This window comes from Delphinus delphis, chromosome 11 (genome assembly GCF_949987515.2).
Source record: "Delphinus delphis chromosome 11, mDelDel1.2, whole genome shotgun sequence".
Classification (NCBI taxonomy): Eukaryota; Metazoa; Chordata; class Mammalia; order Artiodactyla; family Delphinidae; genus Delphinus; species Delphinus delphis.
The window spans coordinates 38,778,950-38,804,540 of record NC_082693.1 but is presented as its reverse complement, the minus strand read 5'-3'; the positions used below and the strand labels follow the sequence as shown (position 1 = coordinate 38,804,540).

At 42.4% G+C, this 25,591-nt stretch overlaps 1 protein-coding gene across 1 annotated transcript; it reads right to left on the bottom strand.

Moving 5' to 3' along the window:
- Window positions 1-477: 477 nt before the first annotated feature.
- Window positions 478-25,591, bottom strand: SPMIP11 (sperm microtubule inner protein 11). Its single transcript, XM_060026190.1, has 4 exons — window positions 25,513-25,591; window positions 3,179-3,301; window positions 973-1,117; window positions 478-543 (listed from the first exon to the last, which is right to left on the bottom strand). The coding sequence occupies exons 1-4, from the start codon at window positions 25,589-25,591 to the stop codon at window positions 495-497; spliced, it is 396 nt and encodes a 131-aa protein (XP_059882173.1). The 3' UTR covers window positions 478-494.

The window sequence follows — 25,591 nt, the reverse complement described above, 5'->3', positions numbered from 1 at the left end:
GCCTGGCGTAGGAGGCAGGCCCCAGTCTGGGGGCTCTGTGGACCTCTCTCGTCTGTGGTCAGAGGGCTTCCTCTGGTTTTCTTCTTGCCAAGGTGAAACAGCAGCGTCTTCACAGAGCATGACTACTCCAAGACCTGTCAGCATCACGAGGGGCAGGGTGTCTTCCGAGATTTGTCACTCCGACCCCTGCCATGCATGAGCTCAGGAACCCCTGTGGTGGTCTTTCCAGTGCCCTGGCCCCTCCCAAGCCAAACACCAAGTTCTGGCTCCTTCAGGAATCTCTCACAATCCTGATCTCCCAGGAATTTGGGTATTGGAATAATTTCCCTCCCCCTCACTTGCAGTGCACACGAGTGACTTCTAGTCCAATCTGTTTATTCCGTGTTCTCAATCCCCTCCTCCCATTAGGCAGCCATTGGAACCAGCACACCTCCCTCTTTCCCTCTTTGCCCTCCATCCAGAGTTTATCTTGTCCTTCTGCAAACACATCCTGCTCAATATAGACTGAAGTTTCTGTCATTGAGAATAGAGTGATCTATAAACCTGGAAAAGAGAGGTAGGGTCTCAGATTCAGCCAGGTTAGGCTGGATGGGGGCGGGGGTGCTCAAACCTAGAATGGGCAGAGGTGGTGATGAAGAAGTGGGGCTACTGCCAATGGATGGTGGTTAGAGGGGTGCGAGGTGGCAATGAAGGGAGCTGAAACACCCCGGGCCTCCCACAGGAGTGCTGTAGATCCTTGTGTCTATTCAGAAGTCATATCCGTAAGGCAAAACGCAAAGACACAGACCAATCTTTAGTTCCTTTGAATGCCAGCACTGCCCAGATTCTGGGGCCAGTTGTCCCTGGTAAGACCAAAACTTCCTATTCCATTTCCCAACTCTGACTAGAAATGCAAGAGTCTCCCAAGGATTTCAGTGAGGGGAAGGAGTAATACTTCCCTTGATCTCCCCACCCTCACCCTTCCAGCCTAACCTGGTCATTGGGCTTCTGATGAGGCAGTGGCGGGGGCTCCGGATCCATGGCATGGTGTCCTCTGGGCGCACTCCTGGATTGTGGGACCGCCAGAAGCTGAAGTTCTGAGCATCAGTCAGGGGGACTCTGAAGACCTGATTGGGGACTGAATGGTTGGGGGAAGGGCAGGTTATCCAATTTCTTAGAGTTGTCTGCTCCCTTTTGCGCCTCAGGGCATCACAAGCCCAGCCTAGCAACTGGGCCTGACCAGGTGCTGAGAAGTCCTGGAAATGTGGTCACCACACTGAGTTCCACTTCTGTATTCCAGCATCTCTCCAGCATCTCGCACCCTTCCTTCATGGTCAGTGGAATCAGTCTTGGTTCTTCCTGCTTCTGCTATAAGCCCATCTCCAAGAGAGCTTTCCCCAAGTGCTAAGGTGGTGGAAAAACAAGTGGTCAACCCACTTGGTTTGTTTTCTTTCTTTCTTTGACCGTGCTACACGGCTTGTGGGATCTTAGTTCCCCGACCAGGGATTGAACCCGGGCCCTCGGCAGTGAGAGCACAGAGTTCTAACCACCCAACACACTTGGAAAATGTGCAAGGTGAGTCTACTGGTTCTTTTTTTTTCCCTCTTTGCTCATTTCAGGTAATTCTCTGAAATTTAGCAGTGATACTACCTCATGTTTGGATATTACTAATAGATATCATTTATCAAGCACCTGTTATGTTCTAAATGTTGTATTAGGTATTAAGTGTTTTTAAAATTTTGAAATAATACCAGACTTACCTAGATTTTCTTTTTTTTTGGATTTTCACTTTTTATTTATTTGAATAAATCTATACCAGTGTATAAAAATTATATATATATATATATTTTTTATTCTTTTTTGCTGTACGTGGGCCTCTCACTGTTTGGCCTCTCCCGTTGTGGAGCACAGGTTCCGGACGCGCAGGCTCAGTGGCCATGGCTCACGGGCCCAGCCGCTCCGCGGCATGTGGAATCTTCCCGGACCGGGGCACGAACCTGTGTCCCCTGCATCGGCAGGCGGACTCTCAACCACTGCACCACCAGGGAAGCCCATAAAATTTGTATATTTTTAAAACAAAAAATTATAGCCTAATATTCTAGCTGTATGGTCTTTATAATCATTATTATTTTTTAAATCCCTAATATGCTATTGAGTAGATGTTATATTTTTCACTTAGTTGTTTTCCTATTAATCGATAAAAAGCTTTTAAAAAGTTTTGCTCGTAGAAATAACAGATATTCCTCTTCATGCGTATCTTTTTTAGTTTCTGAAAGTATTTGTTTTTTTAAATTAAACTTTAATTTTGAGATAATGATAGATTCACATACAGTTGTAAGAAGTGAAAGACAGAGATCTTGTGTACCCTTTAGCCATGTCCTCCCAGCCCCCACCGAGGTAACATCTTGTAAAATTATAGCACTTTATTACAACCAGGGTATTAACATATTGATGCAGAACGGTTCTACCACCACAGAATCCTGGAGTTGCCCTTTTATAACCACATCCTCCTCCGTCCACTCCTTGGTAATCAATAATGTGCTCTTCAGTTCTATAATTTTGTCATTTTAAGAATGTTCTTTAAATGGCATCATACAGTATGGGATCTTTTTTGGGATTGGCTTTCTTTACATAGTAGAATTCCCTGGAGATTCCTCAGTATTTGCATGTTTCAGTAGGTTGTCCTAGGTGCTTTTTTTCTCTAACTTTCACAAAAAATGCGGCAGTATAATTCCGATTTTCAGATGATCCAGAGAGATTAAGTGGTTGAAGGAATTTCCCCAAGGTCACACGGCTTGTTTGGAGTTTAAACTCAGTTCAAATTCCAAAGCTTTGATCCTCACAACAATTCTGTAAGATTGGTAGAGTAGGCATTTTCTGGTTTTTTGTTTTGTTTTTTTAAATAAACGAGGAAGCAGGTTACAAAAGGATAAGTGATTGCCCAAGGTGAGACGCTTAAAAGAGACAGAAATAGTACTCACACCTGGATCTTCTGCTTCCAAGTCTGATTCAGTTTTTATTTTATCTTTCTTACCCCACCATTCAAGTCTACTTTCTCCTTCTTCTTCTCAGTCTCTTCTTGGCTCTTTTTGCCCCCATCCCCTGCTCTATAACAATGCCCCACCACATCCCAGCCATTCTTTACGAACTCAGACACATCTTTTCTGCCCCTAGCAGGTGACAAATCCCAGATACTTACATGTCTTTAACAACACCTTCCGTACAGCTTCCTGGTACCTTTTGTGGCTATTCTGGTGCACGGAATGATTCCCATCTTCTGAGGTAATAGGGGGAAGCCTAGTGGGCTCTGGTTCTTTCTGGTCTGAAACGAGAGCAGACTTGCTCTGAGTACTTAGCAAATGGGGTTATTTGACTTTCTGAGTCTCTGGTCTCCGTGCCAACCAGGCACAGGGCAGGGATCTCTCCAAGCCACTCACATCCGATTCTCAGGATCTCAGGAGTCAAATCAAAATGCCTGTGACAGAGGGGAGGGAGGGAGAACAGTGATCAGACCTTCCTCACTACTCTCTTGCTGCTCCCTGACTCCTGGTTTTGAGTGGCCTCCTGCTAGAATCAGGATATTGACAAATACTTAGGGTTAGTGTAGGTGAAAAAGGCCCCTTGTCTGGATGGATATTCCTTTCCTGAGATTGGCATATTTGCAGAGCTTCAGTTGGTCTAACAGGGGAAATTATGTTTAAGCTAAGTGTTGGAGGATAAGAAGGGATTCATGGGACATAGTATCAGGAAGAGCATTTCGGGCAGCAAGAGATCAAGTGCGTTAGAAGCGCTAGAGAGGTCTCAGCTTGCTGTTGACTTAGAGCTGGACTAATGCTGGGTAAAGTGGAGCGGGACGGGGCCGGCAGCTGGAAAGGCAGTGTAGAGTAGGGTAGTGTAGACTTAGCATTCTTATGGGAGTTTAGGAATCTCCTCTGAGGCAAAATCTGTATCTTACAGTGACTGAAAAAACCAGACCTTCCTTACTCAGTGCTATGGTCTGAATGTTCCCATCCCCCCCAAATTCACTTGATGAAAACTTAATGCCCAAGGTAATGGTATTTGGAGGTGGGGCCTTTGGGATGTGATTCATGAAGGCAGAGCCCTCATGAATGGAATTAGTGCCCTTGTAAAAGAGACCTGAGAGAGCTTCCTTGCCCCTTCTGCCATGTGAGGAAACAATAAGAAGTGTGCAACCTGGGAGAGGGCCCTCACCTGGCATCCTGATCCTGGACTTCCAGCCTCCAGAAATGTGAGAAATAAATTTCTGTTGTTTATCAGCCACCCAGTCTATGGTATTTTGTTATAGCAGCCGGAATGGACCAAGATACCCAGCCTCTTGTGTAGCGAGGCCATGGGCAAAGAGTTTTGGTAGGCCAATCAACACATCTTCTCCAGATTTTGAATCAGAGATTGGGGTTGCAAAGAAGCTGGGACCATGTAAAGTCTTTTTCTGTTGATGGAAGTTGGGGCAGTGAAGCTGCATCTTGTTTCGAGCAGCAGTATCCGGGGCCCAGTGTCCTCGGTGCCAGCAGTGCCCACCACAGCATCAAATGCAGTGGTGTCTGTGCCCAGCCAGGTCTGCAGCATGATTCTGAACATTGTTTCTGGTTACCCTCTGCCGAGCTTTGTTCTCTGTTCCTTCTACAATTTTTATAGGTTTCCCAATATTCCTTTTTCTATAAACTACTTCATTGTATAACAGAAAAAGTTGTATATATTTAATATATACAGCTTAATGAGTTGGGAGATAAGTATACACCTGTGAAACCATCACCACAATCTATGCCACAGACACATACATCACCTGCAAAAATCTCCTCCCACCTTCTTTGTTTATTGTTGTTATTATTTTTTTGACAAGAACATCTAACATAAACTCTAACCTCTTAGCGAAGTTTTAAGTATATAACACAGTATTAACTATAGGCTCTGTGCTGTATAGTAGATCTCTAGGACTTATTCATCTTGCATAACTGAAATTTTATACCCTTTGATTACTACCTCCCTGTTTCTTCCTCCCCCCAGCCTCTGGCAACCACCATTTTATTCTCTGCTTCTATGAGTTTGATTATCTTAGATTCCTCATACAAGTGGTATCATGTAGTATTTGTCCTGTGTCTGGCTTATTTCACTTAGCATAATGTCTTCCAGATTCATCCATGTTGTTGCAAATGGCAGGATTTCCTTTTTTTTTTTTAAGGCTGAATAATATTCCATTGTATGCATATACCATATTTTAAAAATTCAGGGACTTCCCTGATGGTCCAGTGGTTAAGACTCCGCCCTCCCAATGCAGGGGGCCAGGGTTCAATTACCTGGTCAGGGAACTAGATCCCTCACACCGCAACTAAGAGCCTGCATGCCACAACTAAAAAAGATCCCGCATGCCGCAACGAAGATCTCGCGTATAGCAACGAAGACCCCGCGTGCTGCAACTAAGACCTGGCGCAGCCAAATAAACAAACCAACATTTTAAAAAATAATAAAATTAAAAAAAATAAAAAACCCATTCATGCGTTGATGGACATTTATGTTGCTTCCATATCTTGGCTGTTGTGAATAATGCTGCAACGAATATGAGAGTGCAGATATCTCTTTGAGGTCGTGATTATCAGTTCTTTTCAGGATATCTATTAGAAGTGGGATTGCTGGATTATATGGTAGTTCTATTAATTTCTTGAGAAATCACCTTACTGTTTTCTATACTGGCTGCACCCATTTGCTTTCCCACCACAGTGCACATGGGTTCCCTTTTTTCCTCACCAATGCTGGTTATCTCTTGTGGGTTTTTTTGATTATAGCCACTTTAACAGGTGTGGGGTGACATTGCGGTTTTAATTTGCATTTCCCTCATGATTAGATGTTGAGCATCTTTTCATATACCTGTTGGCCATTTGTGTGTCTTCTTTGGAGAAATGTCTTTTCAGATCCTCTGCCCATTTTTTGTTGTATTTTCTTTTTTTTTTTTTTTTGCTGTTGAGTTATAGGAATTCCGTATATATTTTGGATATTAACCCTTTATCAAATACATGGTTTGCAAGTATTTTCCCCCGTACTATAGGCTGCCTTCTCATTTTGCTGATTGTTTCCTTTGCTGTGCAGAAGCTTTTTAGTTTGATGTAATCCCACCAATATTCTTTTAATAAATTCATGTTCTGCTTAAATAGGCTAGATTTGGCTTGCATCTCAGAATCCTGGGCTTGTCAGGAACCGGGTCAAAATTTGCCATTCTCTCTTGAAATTGTTAAGATACCTGACTCACCTCTGGTGGATGGTGGGGATGCCCCCTCTGTTTTAATTAATTAATTAATTAATTTTTGGCTGTGTTGGGTTTTCGTTGCAGTGCGCGGGCTTCTCATTGCAGTGGCTTCTCTTGTTGCGGAGCAGAGGCTGTAGGCGCGTGGGCTTCAGTAGTTGTGGCTCACGGGCTCAGTAGTTGTGGCTCGCGGGCTCAGTAGTTGTGGATCACGGGCTCAGTAGTTGTCGCTCGTGGGCTCTAGAGCACAGGCTCAGTAGGTGTGGTGCATGGGCTTAGTTGCCCCGCGGCATGCGGGATGTTCCTGGACCAGGGCTCGAACCCATGTCCCCTGCATTGGCAGGCAGATTCTTAACCGCTGTGCCACCAGGGAAGCCCCCCCACCTCTGTTTTATAGTCCTTCCCCAGCTCCTGCTTTCCCCCTTCATCCTGCTTGGCCCCACGCATTCGTCATCATCTGTCCCTCCACACTCCCTTTTGCACTCCAGTGGAAATCTCCTTTAACATTCTCTGAGACAATGACATTACCAGAGTGGGACACTGTTTGAATCCCCTCCCTTGACAGTTGAGGGCTTGGGCAGGTGGAAGCCTGGACTGAACCAGGGGCTGAATTTACTTCATCACAGTTTATAGCAATGACGGGCCATTTCCTAGAAGCAGTGTCATTTGAGTTTGGTCATTTGACTTTGGGCTAAGTGAGGGTGTCACAGTGTCTATGGCCAAGTAAGTGTAGACTGAGGAGAAAGAGCAAGAGCATATTCCTAGTAGGCAATGGGACCTGGACTACAAGTAATTATTGGTCTGGGTGCAGGTGACAGTGGGAGCTCCTTATCGGGTCCCGAGGCCTCAGACTGTTCTTTAGGGTACAGTCAGATGATGCTCTCTATTATCTCAGTTTCCAAGTAGTAGTCTTCCAGCTTCCTGTATGGGTTACTGTGTGCTTGGAGGTGTATTGGACAGTATCACCCACTTGGATGCCTTCCTCTTGACTCAAGCACCAGTTGGCATATTCCTCGGATCAGTATTTGGCGAGCTGGAAGGTATTTTTGGTAACCCGTAGCTTCTGCAAGCTGCCAAGTTTTGGAAGCCACCTGAGGTGAAGGGTGGTGAGGGGTAGGTGAGAATCATGCCACAGCTACTTGTGAAAGGGCATGTTCTGGGTAGAGGGATGCAATGAACTCTTTATAACTCCACCATGGCAAGGTAGATGAATCCATCATTTTGTTGGTAGATGGTATAACACAGGTTCTTCGCTCACCCAGTTAATACTATACTCCATGTGTTTTTTTGTGATAAATAGATACGAAGGAAGGGCCCTGACAATTTCTTCTAGAGCCAGGCCATAAATTAGGAGTTTCCAGAAGACCAGATTTAATGCTTTGAATGGACCATGAAGGACATACGGGGTAGTGCAAAAGTACTTGGGTGGACCTTCTACTTTTCCAAATTTATGTTGCAGATTTCTCAATAGTATAAGCTTCCCAGAGCCACTGGGACGGTCACAAAATCTTAGTTTTCCACTGCTTTGCCCATTGCCTCTGTTAGCTGGAACTGGGGCTGATTGGCCGCAATGTTTTCAGGCTGAAGAATTTTTAGAATGGGTCTACCTCAGTGGCTCCCAGGATTCTGACTTTCAGGTTAGGGTGTTTGCCTGTCTGTTCCAGATTCTGAGTACATGGTGGTGATAATATCTAACAGACATTACTTGCAGTTGTCTTGAAGTTGGTGTCACTGCAAGCAGAGTAATACCACCCTGACTAGAAATTTATACAAGATCAGTTTGAGAGAAAATGTTGTGGTACTGTACATAAAATATGACTCCTGTCTAAGAGGTCGTATCAGCTGTGGGGCATTAATCCCTCAAAGTTGAGTGGCGCGTTAACATGGATTGAAATTGGCTAAAGTATGTTTTGAAGGCTATCTTGCACTTATTGTCTTTCCTGAGATAAGGAAATAGTCAGTGCTTTGGGAGGAAGTGGACAAGAGCATAAACCCAGGGAGCCAGACCAGTTCCCAGGGCACATTTTACACATGGGGACAGTTCCTTTGCCTCCAAAAATAGCTTCCTCAAAGTGGTGCACTTGTTACACAGGGGAGGTGGAGGGGGCATGAGATAACAGAGAGGCTTACTGCTGGTTGCAGACTGCTGATGTAAAATGGACTACACGGATATTCTAGAGATAACAACAATAAAAAGGGCTGATAATTAGTGAATGTGCTCAGCACAACTATAAAAGGTAGGTACTGTTACTATCTTATTTTGTAAATGGAGAAACAGAGGCCCAGAGAAGTTCAGTGATTTGCCCAAGGTCACATAACCAGCGTATGGTAGAGACGTGAGTTTAACCCAAGCAGTTTGGCTCCAGAGCCCATGCTCTTAACCCCGCATTAAACTGGCTCTTGAAATCATCTCATCAGGCCTCCCAGGAAAGACCAAGGACTAAGGAAAAACATGAACTGATAGAACTAGCCTCTTAGTGGGCTCCCCTGTGTACAGCTCAATGGGGGCCCTGTCAAGGGTGTCTGCTCAACTTGGAGAAGCCTTGAGTTGGGAGAGAGACATGATGATATCACCTTGTTCTAGAGGCAGATCCCTGCCTCCCTGAGATTCACTGAATTGTGGAATATCGTTTCCTATGGCCAGCATCGAGGGAGCAGAGAGGACTGGAACCTGGTGGGCCAGTCTTCAGTGGATTAGATCAGCCCCAGTGAGGAAAACCAGTGGGGAAATGCCAAGCCCCTGTGGAAAATGTGGTGTATCTGCTGCAATACAGACACAGTCATCCACCTTGGAGGTGCCCACTCCCTAGGCTTTGGCAGATTGTAGCTGTGAGTAGCTTGAGTACCTTCTCCCTTCTGGTTTCAGGTGGATGGGGATGATGGTCTATAGCAGCTGTGAGACATATGAGTGTTTCCAAAATACCTTTCTGTAACTTCAGTATGTTTATCCATTTAGAAAGGCAGAGGGGCTCCGAGGTTTTGGCCAGTTCACTCTTGGCTGAATTTTGCCATTCATGCTCCTGTTTGAAAAGCCGGAACTACAGTGCCCTCTGCTGGAGTCTGAGTGGCATCTCCAGCTGTCTCCTAATAGCAGGTCACCAAACAGGCAGCTAGGAGAGGTCAGGAGAACTAGGAGACTGAGCAGAGGACATTCCAATCAGGGTGGGGAAAACCACCTATGGGACCCCTTTGACACGATCCAGAAAATGAGAATACAAGTGATATATGCTCGGCTTTTACCAAAAATGTGAGATTTACTTTTTCTTTGAAGAGATTCATTTGGAAGTAAGAGCAACTTGGAGGACTCATTGGTGAATTCCTCTGGGAGAAGGAATGATAAAGGCAGCAGTGGAGGAAGATGGAGTGAGGCCCTTTGGATGTGTGGAGCTTGGAGGTCATCATGTCTGTGGCTGGAGGGCAGTCACTAGAGAGTCTGGCAGGGAGAGGTCATTTGTTTCAAGCCAAGAATAAGCATAAGCACTCGTAACCACCCACCCCCATCGATTTGCCTCTGAGACACCTGTCAGTGGGCAATGCCCTGAGTGTAGATTTGTGTTAGGATGATGCCTAGCTTGACCACGGGTTTTCATATAACGAGGCAAGGGAGTTAGTTGTCTCAGCAAAGGGCCAGAAAAAAGGGAATTTTTCTGAAATTCTGACACTCCTGGACCAAGAGGAATGTCCAGGTATGACGCTAAGAGTAGGTGGGAGAACAGGGTTCAAAGCAGGTGGTGAGATAGATTCAGCAAAGAAAAAGACAGATATATGGCCATGCTCCCCTGGGCAGGACAGAGAAGGGAAAGCTTAGGCACTCAAGGTGAATGAACACAGGAAGCTGGGCTGAACCTGCAGAGGCAACTAGTAGTATTATCAGGAAGGGTGAGTCTGGGAGGGGCAGGAATCTACTGATTAGTAGACAAGAGAGTTCTGGTCACTGGTCAGGGATGCTCTTCTGTGGGTGGCTGCAATTGACCAGGCTCTTTCAGGGCCTGGATGAGCTATCCTTTGAAGCCAGCTAGCATTTGTTGCTTCTCAGGGAATCTTATGATTAAAAATATTGCTTTCCATGGGAATTCCCTGGCGATCCAGTGGTTAGGATCATCACTTTCACTGCCAAGGGCCCAGGTTCAATTCCAGGCTGGGGAACTAAGATCCCACAAGCTGTGCGACCAAAAAAAAAAATGTACGTATATATGTGTGTGTGTATATGTGTGTGTGTGTGTGTATTGCTTTTCAGGTACCCTGTCCTGGCAAGTATGTTTTGAGTAGCAGGACAAAGATATTCCAGTCAGAGGAAAGGTATATATTCCATATATAAATAATAACTTACTTATTATGGTTTATAACTTTTCTTCCAATCATCTGTTGTACAGTTTTATGTGCTAGGTCTTAGCTGTATTACATACATTATATAATTTAATCTCCACAACAAATCTATAAGGAAGGCATTATTATCTCCATCTACAAGTGAGGAAACAGGCACTCTGAATTTGCTTAGCGAGTTAGCTCCATGAATCTGAATAACTTTGAGTACCTGATAAAAATGAGTTTCTGAAGTCAAGGATAGACCAAGATATGCTCTCCACACTCAGTTTTCCTCCTTGGTTTTTCTATTTTGGTTCTTTATCAGGAGGAAAAGAAAGGAAGGAGGCAGAGACTGGCAGAATAGTTACCTGTGTTGACTCATGTCTATGAGTTTTCATTATGACTATAATAAGGAAAGCTTGAGTGGACCCTCACATCTACTAGAAGGGAAAAAAAACTTTCTTCAAAGAAAAATTGTGAATGACTTAAAAATATTATAGTATGTGTTAAGAATGAGAAGTGTTAATAAGTTCATTTTAATGGTTGCTGTTAAAGCCCTCACTGAAGGGCCAATTAAGAGTGCAGTTGATTTGAGCATGGAGAACAGGTTGAAGTGCTAGTACAGGGGGACAGAAAAAGGTCAAGCCACTTGAGTGAATGTATTAACAAGGTGAAATCAGCCAGAAAGAGAGCAGGGCCAGAGAATCATTCTGAAGACAAGTGTGAATGACAAATTAGAGTCCTGCAAGATCACATGGAACTAAGGGTGAGCACAGTCAGGAACTGTGTGTTCCTTGAATTAATGAATGTAGAAATAGGGATTAGAAAGACTTGGGTAAGCAAGGTGGATGGATGTTGTTTTCTAAGAGCCAAACAGAATGCTGTATTTTCTCCATACATACTTTCCCAAACCAGTTCTGAAGTAATAGGAAGGTATGAGCCAAGTTCCCTGCTACGGTGGTCCACATTCCCAGATCTCTGCCAGCTGACATATTTCAAGCAACCTCAGCAGCACCAGGATTCAGAACCAGGTGAGCTCTGTTGCACTTTCCTGTTGATATGTTAAATAAGATGAGAGCTAAGAGCTTACTGTTTAATTTAGCAACATCACCATGGATGTGAGCATTGGTGACTAGACACAAAAGAAGTTTCAGTGGAGTGGTAGGGGCAAGAGCCTGATTGGCATGGGTTCAAGAGAGACTGGCAGGGCTTCCCTGGTGGCGCAGTGGTTGAGAGTCCACCTGCCGATGCAGGGGACACGGGTTCGTGCCCCGGTGTGGGAAGATCCCACATGCCGCGGAGCAGCTGGGCCCGTGAGCCATGGCCGCTGAGCCTGTGCATCCGGAGCCTGTGCTCCGCAATGGGAGAGGCCACAACAGTGAGAGGCCCACGTACCGCAAACAAACAAACAAACAAACAAAAAACAGAGACTGGCAGGATATTTAGAGACAGAAAGACCAGACAACTCTTTTGAAGAATTTTTCTGTATGGGGGGTGGGCAGGGAAATAGGATGTAGGGCTTTAAGATGGAAGAAATTATAGCATGAATGTAGGTAGATAGGAATGGCCAGAGATAGAAAAACTGATGCAATAGAGTGTGAAGAATATTGGAGTAGTGTCCTTGAATAGTCAACAATATGAGATCTGATGCACAAGTGGAGGGGCTGGTCTTAACGTGTGTAGACCATTCACTTATTATAATAAGACATATACAGGCACAGATGCAGGTAGATGGATAGACATGATTTTGTGAGAGGTTATAGAAATTATCTTCCAGTTGCTTCTGTTTTCACTGTGAAATAGAAGGAAAGTCATTATGTGAGAGTGAGGATAGGAGATGAGGTGTTAGAGGTTTGAGGAAAGAGGAGGTATGAAGTGGCCTTCAGGAGAGTGAGAGAATGCATAGAACAAGGAAATGTAGTCTGACTTCTGGGCAGCCATAGAGGCCCACTTGAGTTTAGTGATCAGGAATTTAAGGTGAGGCCAATCAGCATGGTGGTTTTTCTCTTGTCGATGAGTATAAACTACTTTTCCCAGGAGTTTTGGTATAATCAGGAGTGGGAAAGGGGAGAAGGTGGTGGAGAAAGAAATGGGGACAATAGCTTGAGGGGACCATTTGGTCAAGAGAGGATTCTTTTTTTTCCCCAGATGGAATGATTGCAGCACATTTGTATACTTATGGAAATGATCTGGGAAGAGGGAAAAAACTGAGGGAGAGGGGGATAATTACAGGAGCAAAATCTTTGAGGAAAGTGTGGATGAGATCCAGTACGCAAATGGAGTCAGTTCATTCATTGTACCAGAGGGAAGATATAAATGCAGTGGAAGGTTAAGTGTGATGATGGAAAGTCTCTTTTGATTGCTTCTATTTTTAGTTAAATAAGGAGCAAGGAAGTTAGCTCAGAGTGAGGATCGAGAGGGGATTTTAGAGATTTGAGGAGAGAGGGGGAGTTGCCTTGAGGAGTGGGAGAGTGGCTAGGGAAATATAATAGGATTTTCAGGAAGTCCCAAGTGCTCACTTGAGATTTGTGGTTATGGTACTAATCATTCTAGGAAGACTAGATGTCCTAGGAGGAGGGCCAAATACACATACCTTTGTCTTCATAGGTTTCCCTGGGGCTCCACACTCCAACTCCCTGGAGTTTCATAGCCTTATCCTGAGCTTCTAGAGTCAGCCTATGTGCCCCGGAGCTTGGCCATGTGGTCCCAGACTTCAGCTCCTGGGCAGCTCAAGTGGCTTCAAGGAAATACTATGAACAGAACATAATTACTATTGAGTGGAATTTTCAGGTGGAAGTCTGAATAACATGGTTGAAGCCAAAGTTGGCAGAGGGTAGCCAAGTTCCCTGAATGTCTTTGTGCACAGATATTTCAGGATGTGCACAATTAAAATGACTTGTCAAGAACCTACAATATGCTGCCACTTGAGGGCAAAGGACACGCATAGATTGAAAGTGATGGGATGGAAAAAGATATTTCATGCAAATGGAAATGACAAGAAAGCAGCTGTAGCAATATTCACACCAGACAAAATAGACTTTAAAACAAAGTCCATAGAGAAAGACAAAGAAGAATACTATATAATGATAAAGGAATCATTATATTATGAGAAGAGGATATTACACTTGTTAACATATATGAACCCAATATAGGAGCACCTAAATACATAAAACAAATACTAACAGACAATAAAGGGAGAAATTGACAGGAATACAACAATAGTAGGAGACTTTAATACCTCACTGACATCAATGGACAGATCTTCTAGACAGAAAATCAATAATGCAACAGAGATCCTAAATGACACAATAAAACAGTTGGACTTAATTTATATCTACAAGACACTACATCCAAAACAAAACAAAAACAAACAAAACAAACCCAGAATACACATTCTTTTCAAGTCACATGGAACATTCTCTAGGATAGACTATATAAAGGACACAAAACAAGACTCAACAAATTTAAGAGGATAGAAACTATTTCAAGCATCTCTTCTGACCATAACAGTATGAAACTAGAAATCAACCACAGAAGGAAAAATGAGAAAAAATGGCTTGTCAGAAATGGGAGATGAGTTACAGGGTTCTGGCTGGGATGCAGTGAAAGCAGTCTGTAATCAAAGTGGGAGTTGGAAGTGCTTTGTTATGGTTTTAGCCTTGAATTCCTTCTAGATTTTGAAATTTGCTCTTATGAGGATGAAGCTCTTGCCTCAGCTCTACACATGGCTGGCTCATTCTCATTCTTCACGGTGTGGCTCAAACATTACCTCCTCGATTACTGTCTAAAGTGGGCCTCTCAGGCTTCCCTGGTGGCACAGTGGTTAAGGATCTGCCTGCCAATGCAGGGGACATGGGTTTGAGTCCTGGTCCGGGAAGATCCCACATGCCCCGGAGCAACTAAGCCCATGCACCACAACTGCTGAGCCTGCACTCTAGAGCCTGCAAGCCGCAACTACTGAGCCTGTGTGCCACAACTACTGAAGCCTGCGTGCCTAAGAGCCCATGCTCTGCAACAACAGAAGCTACCACAGTGAGAAGCCTGTGCACTGCAATGAAGAGTAGCCCCCGCTCGCCTCAACTAGAGAAAGTCCGCGTGCAGCAGTGAAGACCCAACGCAGCCAAAAAAAAAAATAATAATAATAATAAATAAATAAATAAATAAAGTGGGCCTCTCCAAGTTACTCTCCATCATGGGATCTGCAAACTCAGTTGCCTATAAGAGTCAGGCAGATAATGTTTATGAGTAAAACAACTAAGAAACCTGTTCCATCTAAAGGGGTAGCTGCTACTTTGCTCTGGTCAGTTGTGGTCATGTGGGAATTTAGGGCCAGTGTGGCCAGTTCTAATTTTTAAGAGAAGTCAGAAATGTGGATTTTACATAAAACCTCCTGATTTTTAGATGTGGGTCCAAATTTTTTAAGAAATCACTCTGCAGGCTGAGTCCGGCCCTCTGGCCAGCAGTTTATAACTTCTGATCCATTGCATCAACTTTCCCACCCTATATCCTTCCCAGTACTTGTTATATTCTGTGAATATCTTGTTTGTTTATTTACCTGTTTATTGTCTGTGTTAGTCACTGTTGTATTCCTAGTGCCTAACACAGTGCCTGGCACAATCAGTTCCCAATAAATAATTATCTGATGTTGGATGAGAAGGGGAGTCTGGATTGGTGCCTTACTTGGGAGGTTTCTATGTATTCTGAAATTATATATATAAATTATAAATATGAATATATGTATATATGTGTGTGTTTATATAGAGGTGTGTGTATATATGTATATACATAAATATATGTGTATACACACACACACACACACACACACACACAAACACCTGTATATGGCAAATCTTTTCTCTTAGTCTCTCTTTTATTTATTTATTTATTTTGGCAGTGCCGCACAGCTTGTGGGATCTTAGTTCCCAGACCAGGGATCAAACCCAGGTCCTTGGCAATGATAGCACAGAGTCCTAACCCTTGGACTGCCAGGGAATTCCCCTCTTAAGTCTCTTTCTTGCCTTTTAACTTTATGATGTCTTTCGATACAGAATTATAACTTTTATTTAGGAAAAATAGTCAATCTTTTCTCTTAGGCTTCTGGGGCTATGTCCTATGAGGAAAGTTTTCCAAATTAATTTACAAAGTGTTTTTTTTTTAAATTTTTAATTTTATTTTTGGTTGCATTGGGTCTTCATTGCTGTGTGTGGGCTTTCTCTAGTTGTGGCAAGTGGGTGCTATTGTTTGTTGAGGTGCGTGGGCTTCTCATTGTGTTGGCTTCGCTTGTTGCGGAGCACGGGTTCTAGGATGCACGGGCTTCAGCAGTAGTGGCACACGGGCTCAGCAGTTGTGGCGTATGGGCTTAGTTGCTCCGCAGCATGTGGGATCTTCCCGGACCAGGAATTGAACCCGTGTCCCCTGCATTGGCAGGAGGATTCTTAACACCTGTGCCACAAGGGAAGTCCCTATACTTATTTATTTTAAATCTGCCTTGTAATCCAAACATTTACCAAAAAATCCTCTTTTCACTTACTTGATAGTGAACTTTTTTTTTTTTTTTTTTTTTTTGCGGTATGCGGTCTTCTCACTGTTGTGGCCTCTCCCGTTGCGGAGCACAGGCTCCAGACGCGCAGGCTCAGCGGCCATGGCTCACGGGCCCAGCCGCTCCGTGGCATGTGGGATCTTCCCGGACCGGGGCACGAACCCGTGTCCCCTGCATCGGCAGGCGGACTCTCAACCACTGCGCCACCAGGGAAGCCTGATAGTGAACTTTGAAGCACAAAAGTTTTAAATTTTGATGGAATCCAATTTATCTGTCTTTCCTTCTGTCACTTACGCTTTTGTTGTCTTTTCTTAGAAACCACTGCCTAATCCCAAGGTCATGAAGATTTTTCTCCTAAGAGTTTTAAAATTTTAGCTCTTACATTTATGTCTATGGTCCATTTTGAGTAAATTTTTGTATATGGTGTGAGGTGGGGTCCAATTTCATTCTTTTGCATGTGATTATCCAGTTTTTGCCGCACAATTTGTTGAAACGACTATTCTCTCCCATTGAATTGTCTTGGCATTCTTGTTGAAAATCAATTGACCATAAATTAAGGGTTTATTTCTGGACTCTCAATTCTGTTTCACTGATCTATATGGCAATTCTTATGCCAATATAACACGGTCTTGATTATAGCAGCTTTGTAGAAGATATGAAATTGGGAAGTATGTCCTCCAACATTGTTATTCTTCAAGATTGCTTTGGTTATTCTGGGTCCCATATATTTCCATATGAATTTTAGGATATCTTGTCAATTTCTACCAGATATCATTATCTTTGGGAGGTATTTCTTTTTTTAAAAAAATTGATATATAGTTTACATAAAATATTATGTTAGTTTCATTTGGGTGATATTTCACTACAAGGAATTCTAAGCATCTAAAATGTGTCTGGAAAGGGATCTCACATTTATTCCCCCCCGGCATCCTAACTCACATACTGAATTTGGCAAATATTCAGGAATCTCCAACTTGGTCCAGGACACTTATCTATGTTTTTATCAGTAATCCTTTAAGGTACCCTGGTTTCTTTTTGTTTTTTGTTTTTTTGGCCGTACTGTGCAGCCTGCGGGATCCTAGTTCCCCCACCAGGGATCGAACCCGTGCCCCCTGCGTTGGGAACGTGGAGTCTTAACCACTGGACCACCAGGGAAGTCCAAGGTGCCCTAGTTTCTTGATGTATTTTAGACTATTAAGTGTGAATAGCTCAATATTATATATATAGTAGAAGCTCTTCTAAAGACGCTCCACTGAGGGTACTTCCCTGGTGGTCCAGTGGGTAAGACTCTGGGCTCCCAATGCAGGGGGCCCAGGTTCAATCCCTGGTTGGGGAACTAGATCCCACATGCATGCTGCAACTAAGAGCTCGCATGCCGCAATGAAGATCCCTCATGCCACAGTGAAGATCCTGCATGTTGCAACTAAAGATCCCGCATGCCGCAAATAACATCCAGCGCAGCCTAAATAAGTAATAAATAAATAAATATTAAATATTAAATAAAAGAAACTCCATTGAATAGACTTGCTAGATTAATTAATGTTCTCCATTTCCTCTGAAAAACATATTAAAAAATGCCTGCAACCCTCCAGCTGCAGCCAAGAGCTACTCTAGAGTATACCTGGACACTTATGCTCCCACTTGGGTTGTGTGCACACCAAGAGTAAGCTGTGGTTCTCCTCCCCATACAATTTATGCCAGGTTTATTCTGTAATTGCAATATTGCAATTTAATGATATATTATTTCAACTAATAGAATATGTATTTTTCAAAAAAGAGCAGTGAGTGCCTCCGTGAGATTTACCAGGGGCACCCAACGCAAACAGTCCCAACCTTTCTACATAAAATGTAACAAGCAAGCATGAAATAAATTTATGAGATATTAAAAAAAAGAGCAGTGGTTTGTATAAAAATGAAATTGAATGCTTTGGAAAAACTCAAACTTCAAAAAATTACACTTTGAGTTCAAATGGATGTGATTTAGAAAAGTACCATTTTGCAACTATCATAGAAATAATTGAACCATCACTATATACTAAAACTAGTAAGCGAGAGTTTGATGAAGAATAGGGTATTTACATTTTGTCAAAGTATCTTCCTGGTAATTATTACTAATTACAAAACAAAGATAGTAACTTGACAGTGGAGAAAACTGGAAAACACCACCTTAATCAAATGGTCAAAGTTAACATCACCAATAATGGGACAAAATGACATCACAAGCCTCCTGATGTGATGTATTGAAGACATGATATTGCTTAGTCCTGCCAAAAATATTTAAACCTAATCTAATCTTGAGAAACATCAGACAAACCGAAATTAAGAAAAATTCTATAAAATATCTTGCCTGTACTGTTAAAATTGTCAATGTCATGAAACAAAGCATCAGAGGAATTGTTCCAGATTAAAGGAGACTAAAGAGACCTGCCAACTAAATGCAATCCTTATTGGATTGATTGATTTATCAATAATTAATTAATCAATTTAATTGGTTAATTAACCAATCAAATAATTGATTAACCAATTATTTCTATTTCTATGATCAGCCTTATCCTTAATTTTATCCTAGAAGGAAAAATTTTGTTCTAAAGGACATTAATGGGGCAATTGGCAAAATTGGAATATAGACTATAGATAATTAAATAGTATTGTATTGGTGTTAAAATTGCTGAGTTTGATACCTATACTGTGGGTTGTTATCTAAGAAAATGTCCTTATTCTTAGGAAATACAAACTGAAATATTTGAGAGTAAAGGATATAATATGAGCAGCTTATTCTCAACTAGCTGAGAAAAAAAGATGTTTATCTATAGATATGTAAATATATAAATTATATATATATGGAGAGAGAGAGAGCAAGCAAATGTGGCCAAATATTAACAATTGACTAATTTGGGTTAAGGGTATAGGGAATTTCTTTTGTACCAGTCTTACAACTTTTCTATAATTTAAAAAAAAATATTTATTTATTTTTGGCTGCATTGGGTCTTTCTCTAGTTGCCATGGCTTCTCTTGTTGCAAACCATGGGCTATAGGTGCATGGGCTTCAATAGTTGTGGCGGGCAAGCTCTAGAGCACAGGCTCAGTAGTTGTGGTGCACAGGCTTTGTTGCTCCGTGGCATGTGGGATCTTCCCAGACCAGGGCTCGTACCTGTGTCCCCTGCATTGGCAGGCGGATTCTCAACCACTGCACCACCAGGGAAGCCCTCTATAATTTTGAAATTATATCACGAAAATACATTATTTATTTATTTTTGGCTGTGTTGGCTCTTCGTTGCTGCACGCGGGTTTTGTCTAGTTGCATTGAGCAGGGGCTACTCTTCATTGGGGTGTGCAGGCTTCTCATTTCAGTGGCTTCTCTTGTTGCGGATCACGGGCTTCAGGCACATGGGCTTCAGTAGTTGTGGCTCATGGGCTCTAGAGTGCAGACTCAGCAGTTGTGGCACACAGGCTTAGTTGCTCCGCAACATGTGAGATCTTCCTGGACCAGGGCCCAAACCCCTGTCCCCCGCATTGAAAGGCGGATTCTCAACCACTGCGCCAGCAGGGAAGCACTCTATAATTTTGAAATTATGTCATGAAAATACATTTTAAAGATGGTTAATTAACCATAAAGTTTATTTCCTTTCCCTCCTAAATTTGCTAAAATCACATCAAAATAACAACAACAACAATAATGGCATTAACCTTCAAGGTCAAAGAGAGAGCAAGGATACAATAGCAAGATGATATATTTCAGTGTAAATATCTTTTGAAAAATGGAAAGTAGAGAGAGGGGTAGTAACAAATTTATCAGAATAGGAAAAGTTTTAACTTAAGTTTCTGCAGTGAAGGATACATGTAGAATTGAGCTAATTCATTTGGGAGGCTCAAACCTTAGAACGTAGCAGGTACAACAGAAGGTACAGGTAAAGACTAGGTCCGAGAACAGGAAAGTGGTCACTGAAACTCTGTCTACAGGGCATGTGGCACAACCAGGCAAACCACCATGCCCCAACAAGGAGATAAAAGATTTCTCTGTCCAGCAATCCCACTTCTGGCTATATATCCAAAGGAAGTGAAAACAGGGTCTTGAAGAGGTATCTTCACTCTCATGTTCATTGCAGCATTATTCACAATAGCCAAGATATGGAAACCTAAGTGTCTGTCAATGGATGAATGGATAAAGAAGATGTGATGTATATATATATATATATATATATATATATATATGCCATGAAATATTATTCAGTCATGAGAAAGAAGGAAACCCTGTCATTTGCAACAACATGGGTGAACCTTGAGGGCATTATGCTAAGTAAGATATGTCAGACAGAAGAAGACAAATACTGAATGATCTCACTTAGACGTGCAATCTAAAAAAGCGGAACTCAGAAACAGAGTAGAATGGTGGTTGGGGGGTGAGGGGATGAGATGTTGGCCAAAGGGTATAAACTTCCAGTTATAAGATGAATAAGTTCTGGGGATCTAATGTACAGCATGGTGATTATAGGTAATTATACTGCATTATATACTTGAAAGGTACTGAGAGAGTAGATCTTGAATGTTCTTACCGCAAAAAAGAAATGGCAATTACGTGACGTGATGGAGGCATTAGAGCTAATACTTTGGTAGTTATCATCTTGCAATATATTTTAAGCGTATCAAATCAACATATTGTACACCTTAAACTTACACAGTGTTATACGTCAATTATATCTCAATAAAACTGGGGAAAAAGAGAAAGATTTCTCTGGAGGAACTGAATCTTGGAGGCACTGCACTCCTGCACAAGATTTACTGTGAGGGACGGCATATGGTGCAAGACTAAAAATACGATGATTACGTGAAAATCGAGATCCTCAAAGGTGAGACTCAGTGCCCCCTTCACCTGTCTTGATCCCAGTATGCTAGCAGACAAACATGTAACCAATCCCCAGAGAAGCAATTATAGTGTTCTTCCCTGGAGAAAATGTAGAGATCCAGAGGAAAGCTCCCAGTGAAGCCCACAGTGGATAACTACCCCTGCCCTCCAGGCTTCTAGTCAGCTTTTTAGTTCCTCACTCTTAACTTATAATGGAGAGCCAAGGATCACCAGTTATTTGACAATAGTTATCAATGAGGAAAATAGAGATCAAAATAAACTCACAGGAAAAAGGGCACAGAGGAAACAGAGCTAACGCAGAGAACAGAAGAGAATTTCAAATAAAGTATAATATCCCTAAAGAAAAAAGAAGATATGGAAAAGGAAAACCAGAGGACCAAAAACAGCCCTTGGAAATTAAAAATATAGTAACCAAAATAAGATGTTATGATACAAAGGTATGGTGATTTTCCTGTAGGTCCACAACTTCTTTATTACCCCTCCCCTTGAGTGTGGGCTAGATTTAGTAATTCTCTTCTAACAAACAGAATAAGGTGGAAGTCACAGTCACTTCTGGGACTGTCATAAAAAGGCATTGCGGCTTCCTTCCTCCTCCCACTCTCTCTCACTCTCTGATCACCTGCTCTGAGGAAAGTTAGCTGCCAAGTGAGAACAGTCAGGCAGCTTATTGGAAGGCCCACATGGTGAGAAACTGAGGTGTCTTGTCAATAGCCAGAGAGGAACTGAGGCCTCCAGCTATGAGATGACTGCAGCCCCTGCTGACATCCTGTCTGCAACCACAAGAGAAACCCTGAGCCAGAACCAACCAGCTAAACTGCTCCTGGATGCCTGATTCACAGAAACTATAAGGTAATAAATGTTCGTTGTTTTAAGCCTCTATGTTTTAGGGTAATTTGTTACACAGAAATAGATAATTAACACAGAAGGTTGGAAGATAAAAGTGAGGAACCCCCAAAGAGTAAATGTTTTAAAACCCAAGGGAAGCATAGAGAAAGTTTAATTAAGTTACAGGACCAGTTCAGAAGGTTTTAGAGCTGACAAATGGAAGTTCCAAAAAGAGAGGAGAGAAAATAGAGAATAAATTAATAAAGAAATAATAAAGGAAAATTTGTCAGAAATAGAGTGCACAAATTTCCAGATTGAAAAAGCTCAGGGAATGTCTATCACAGTGAAGAAAAAAAGATCTACAGCAAATTCCAACATTATGAAATTTCAGAACACTAGGGAACAAAAAGAAAATCAAAAGCTTCTGGAGAGAAATACATCATACACAAAAGAATCCAACTGGAAGTTAGAGGACAATAAAGGTATAACTTCAAAATTCTCAGAAAATGATTTTCGACCTAGAGTTTCATATCTGGAAGAACTGACAATCAAGTGTGAGGGTAGGGCTTCCCTGGTGGCACGGTGCTTAAGAATCCTCCTGCCAATGCAGGGGACACGGGTTTGAGCCCTGGTCCAGGAAGATCCCACATGCCGCGGAGCAACTAAGCCCGTGGCCACAACTACTGAGCCTGCGCTCTAGAGCCCGCATGCCACAACTACTGCAGCCTGTGCGCCTGAAGCCCGTGATCCGCAACAAGAGAAGCCACTGCAATAAGAAGCCCGCACACTGCAACTAGGGAAAGCCCACGCACAGCAACGGAGACCTAACGCAGCCAAAAATAAATAAATAAATAAATTCATTAAAAAAAATGTGTGAGGGTAGAATAAAATCATTCTTCACTCAAAAATATACCTCTTACACATTCTTAGAAAACTATTCAAGGATATATTCCAGGAAAGGGAGAGAGTAAACCAAGAAAGAAAACATGGGATCCAGGAAATAGGGAATAAAACTTTGGAGAGAGGCAAAAGCAAGTTTCAGGACAAGAGCTATGCGCCAGGAGTAGGAGAAGGCAGAGTATAGGAGTAGGAGAGAGAAAGTTTGGGAAAAAAGGAATTGGTAGATTATTTGTTGTGTTTTGGTAGATTATTTGTTGTGTTTTGAGTGATTGGAAAAAATATCATTGGGCATTTCATAGAGCTGTTGAAGTAATTTGTGGAAAAAAGTAACAGTAGTTACCTGGAGAGCTAAGCAAGTGAAAAAATGGTGGCAATTCTTAACTCTAGGGATGAACAAAAAAGTTATTATAGTGACATTATTTGGCTTAGCAGTGAACAATTTTTACATATTTGTAAGACTACAAGACTATAGATTTAAACTTGTATGTTCTATTATTACATCCCAAATCATCAAATTTAGTGGCTTAAAACAACATCCACAGGATTCCCTGGTGGCGCAGTGGTTAAGAATCTGCCTGCCAATGCAGGGGACGTGGGTTCGAGCCCTGGTCCAGGAAGATCCCATATGCCATGAAGCAGCTAAGCCTGTGCGCCACAACTACTGAGCCACAACTACTGAGCCCGTGAGCCACAACTACTGAAGCCCGCATGCCTAGAGTCCGTGCTCTGCAACAAGAGAAGCCACTGCAATGAGAAGCCTGCGCACCGCAACAAAGAGTAGCCCCCGCTCGCCACAACTAGAGAAAGGCCGCGCGCAGCAACGAAGACCCAACGCAGCCAAAAATAGTAAAAAAAAAAAACCCCAAAAAACAACATCCACTTACTATCTCACAGTTCTGTAAGTCTGGTAGTCTCTGCTTAGTCTCGCAAGGCTGAAATCAAGGTGTTGGCTGGGCTGGGGTCTTATGTGGAGACTCTAGGGAAGAATCCATTTTCAGGTTCATTCAGGTTATTGGCAGAATTCAGGTTTTTCTGGTTATAGGACTGATGCCTTGCTGACTGTCAGCTGGGACACTCTCAGCTCCTAACTGCCACCCACATTGGCATGGAGGCCCCCTGCATCTTCAAAACTGCACATGCTTCCAATCTCTGAATTCCTCTTTTGCTGTTAACTGGAAAAAGCCACTCTGCTTTTAAAAGGCTTGTGTGATTAGATTAGGCCCACTCACATAATCTCCTTTTTTCCATGTAAAGTAACAATCACCAGAGTGTTATCCATCATATTCTGAGGTTCTGCCCACATTCAAAGGGGAGGGGATTATATAAGGGCAAAGTTCATTGAGGGTCATTCTTGGAATTTTGTTTACCACAAACCTAAAACTGTGACATAACTATACTGGAAAAACTAGGATGAGAGAGGGGAAGCACACAGTATAGTATAAGAAAGCTAAATTTTCAACTCTCGTAACGGGAGGGCAGTATGTAATAACCCAAAATGGAAGAAGGGAAATTTGTGGGTTAGGCCAAGTGTGTTTCTCTGAGAGAGGGTGAAGAACTCCTAATTTGGAGACAATAGCATCCCTGTGGCATAATGCCAGGACCCAGCTGGGTGGGGACAAGCAGGGGAGGGCTGGTGTAGGCCTATTAAGGGATTCCTAGTGTCCATTAGTGGGAATGTGTGAAACAGAGCTGAATACGTGAAACAGAGCTTCTCTGATGGAATTAGAAAGAGAACAGAGTGTGCCCAATGGAGGCCTGTACAAGATCAGTCCTTCTCAATCTTAACGTTACTTTATTTTTTCCCAGTTATCTCCTCCCTTTACCCTAACGCAACTTTTGCTTTAGTACCTGCCCACGCTTAGTTTCCTTCACATGGGTTCTCCATTCTGCCTAGAATACCCTTTCTCCTTCATTTCTGTGCTTTCAAGCAATTCATCTTTTAAGACCTTAATCTTGTCACATTTCCTGTAAACCCTCCCTTTAGAATTAGTTTAGTCACTCAGTATCACTTATTCATTCACTCACCCTACAAATATATTTGTCAAACCTCTATTATGTGAGGTACTGCTAGGTATTGTGGATATAATACAGGTCTGATATATACTCCCTGCCTACTATAACTCCTTCAATGGTTCCCTATAAAGTTAAAAGGTTTAGCATGGCTAACAGTATACTCAGTTATCTGGCCCCTGCCTAGCTTTCAAGGCCTGCTTCTCACCTCCTGTCTATGCTTTATCTGTACCCAAGGACTTGGAGTTCACTTAATAAGGTTCTCTCAATTCTCTGTTCCTTTGTCTGTGCTGTATTCCCTTGTCATCTACTTGGTTAACTCCAATCATCCTTTAATACTCAGTCCTGGAAGCATTTCCTGTGTGAGGTCTTCTCTAAAGGATCCCCCTATTCTCATTTCAAATCCAGTAGCATCAGGTACTTCCTCTTTTGTGGTTCCATAGCATTCCATATTTAATTGAATCATACACCATATTGCAAATTTTTTTGTTTGCATGCTTATCTTCATCTGATGGTCAGCTACTTTATGGCAGAGAGAGGTCTAATCCTATCCATCTTTGTAACGCTAGTCACCAACATAAAGCCTGACACATAGTTGGTGCTTAATAAATGTTGACTAAATGAGCAAATGAATAAGAATACACTTATTCGGTTGAACAAATTGGGTGTCTTAATAAGGATATTAAATGACAGGAGAGGGAATGGATATCTTCCGTATGCCATAATTTTAACTAGTATAATTGTTAATCTTGGGGGATAAAACTCTAACCCAAAGTAGGAAAAGAAATGGCTAAGAAGTGGCCCTTCTAACCCTCTATTCTATGTTCCCCTTACATGTTTCTTCAGTTGTGTCCCTTTTCTTGTTCCGAAAGGCATTTTGATATCCTAATAGATATAAGTTGAAGAAGGCCAT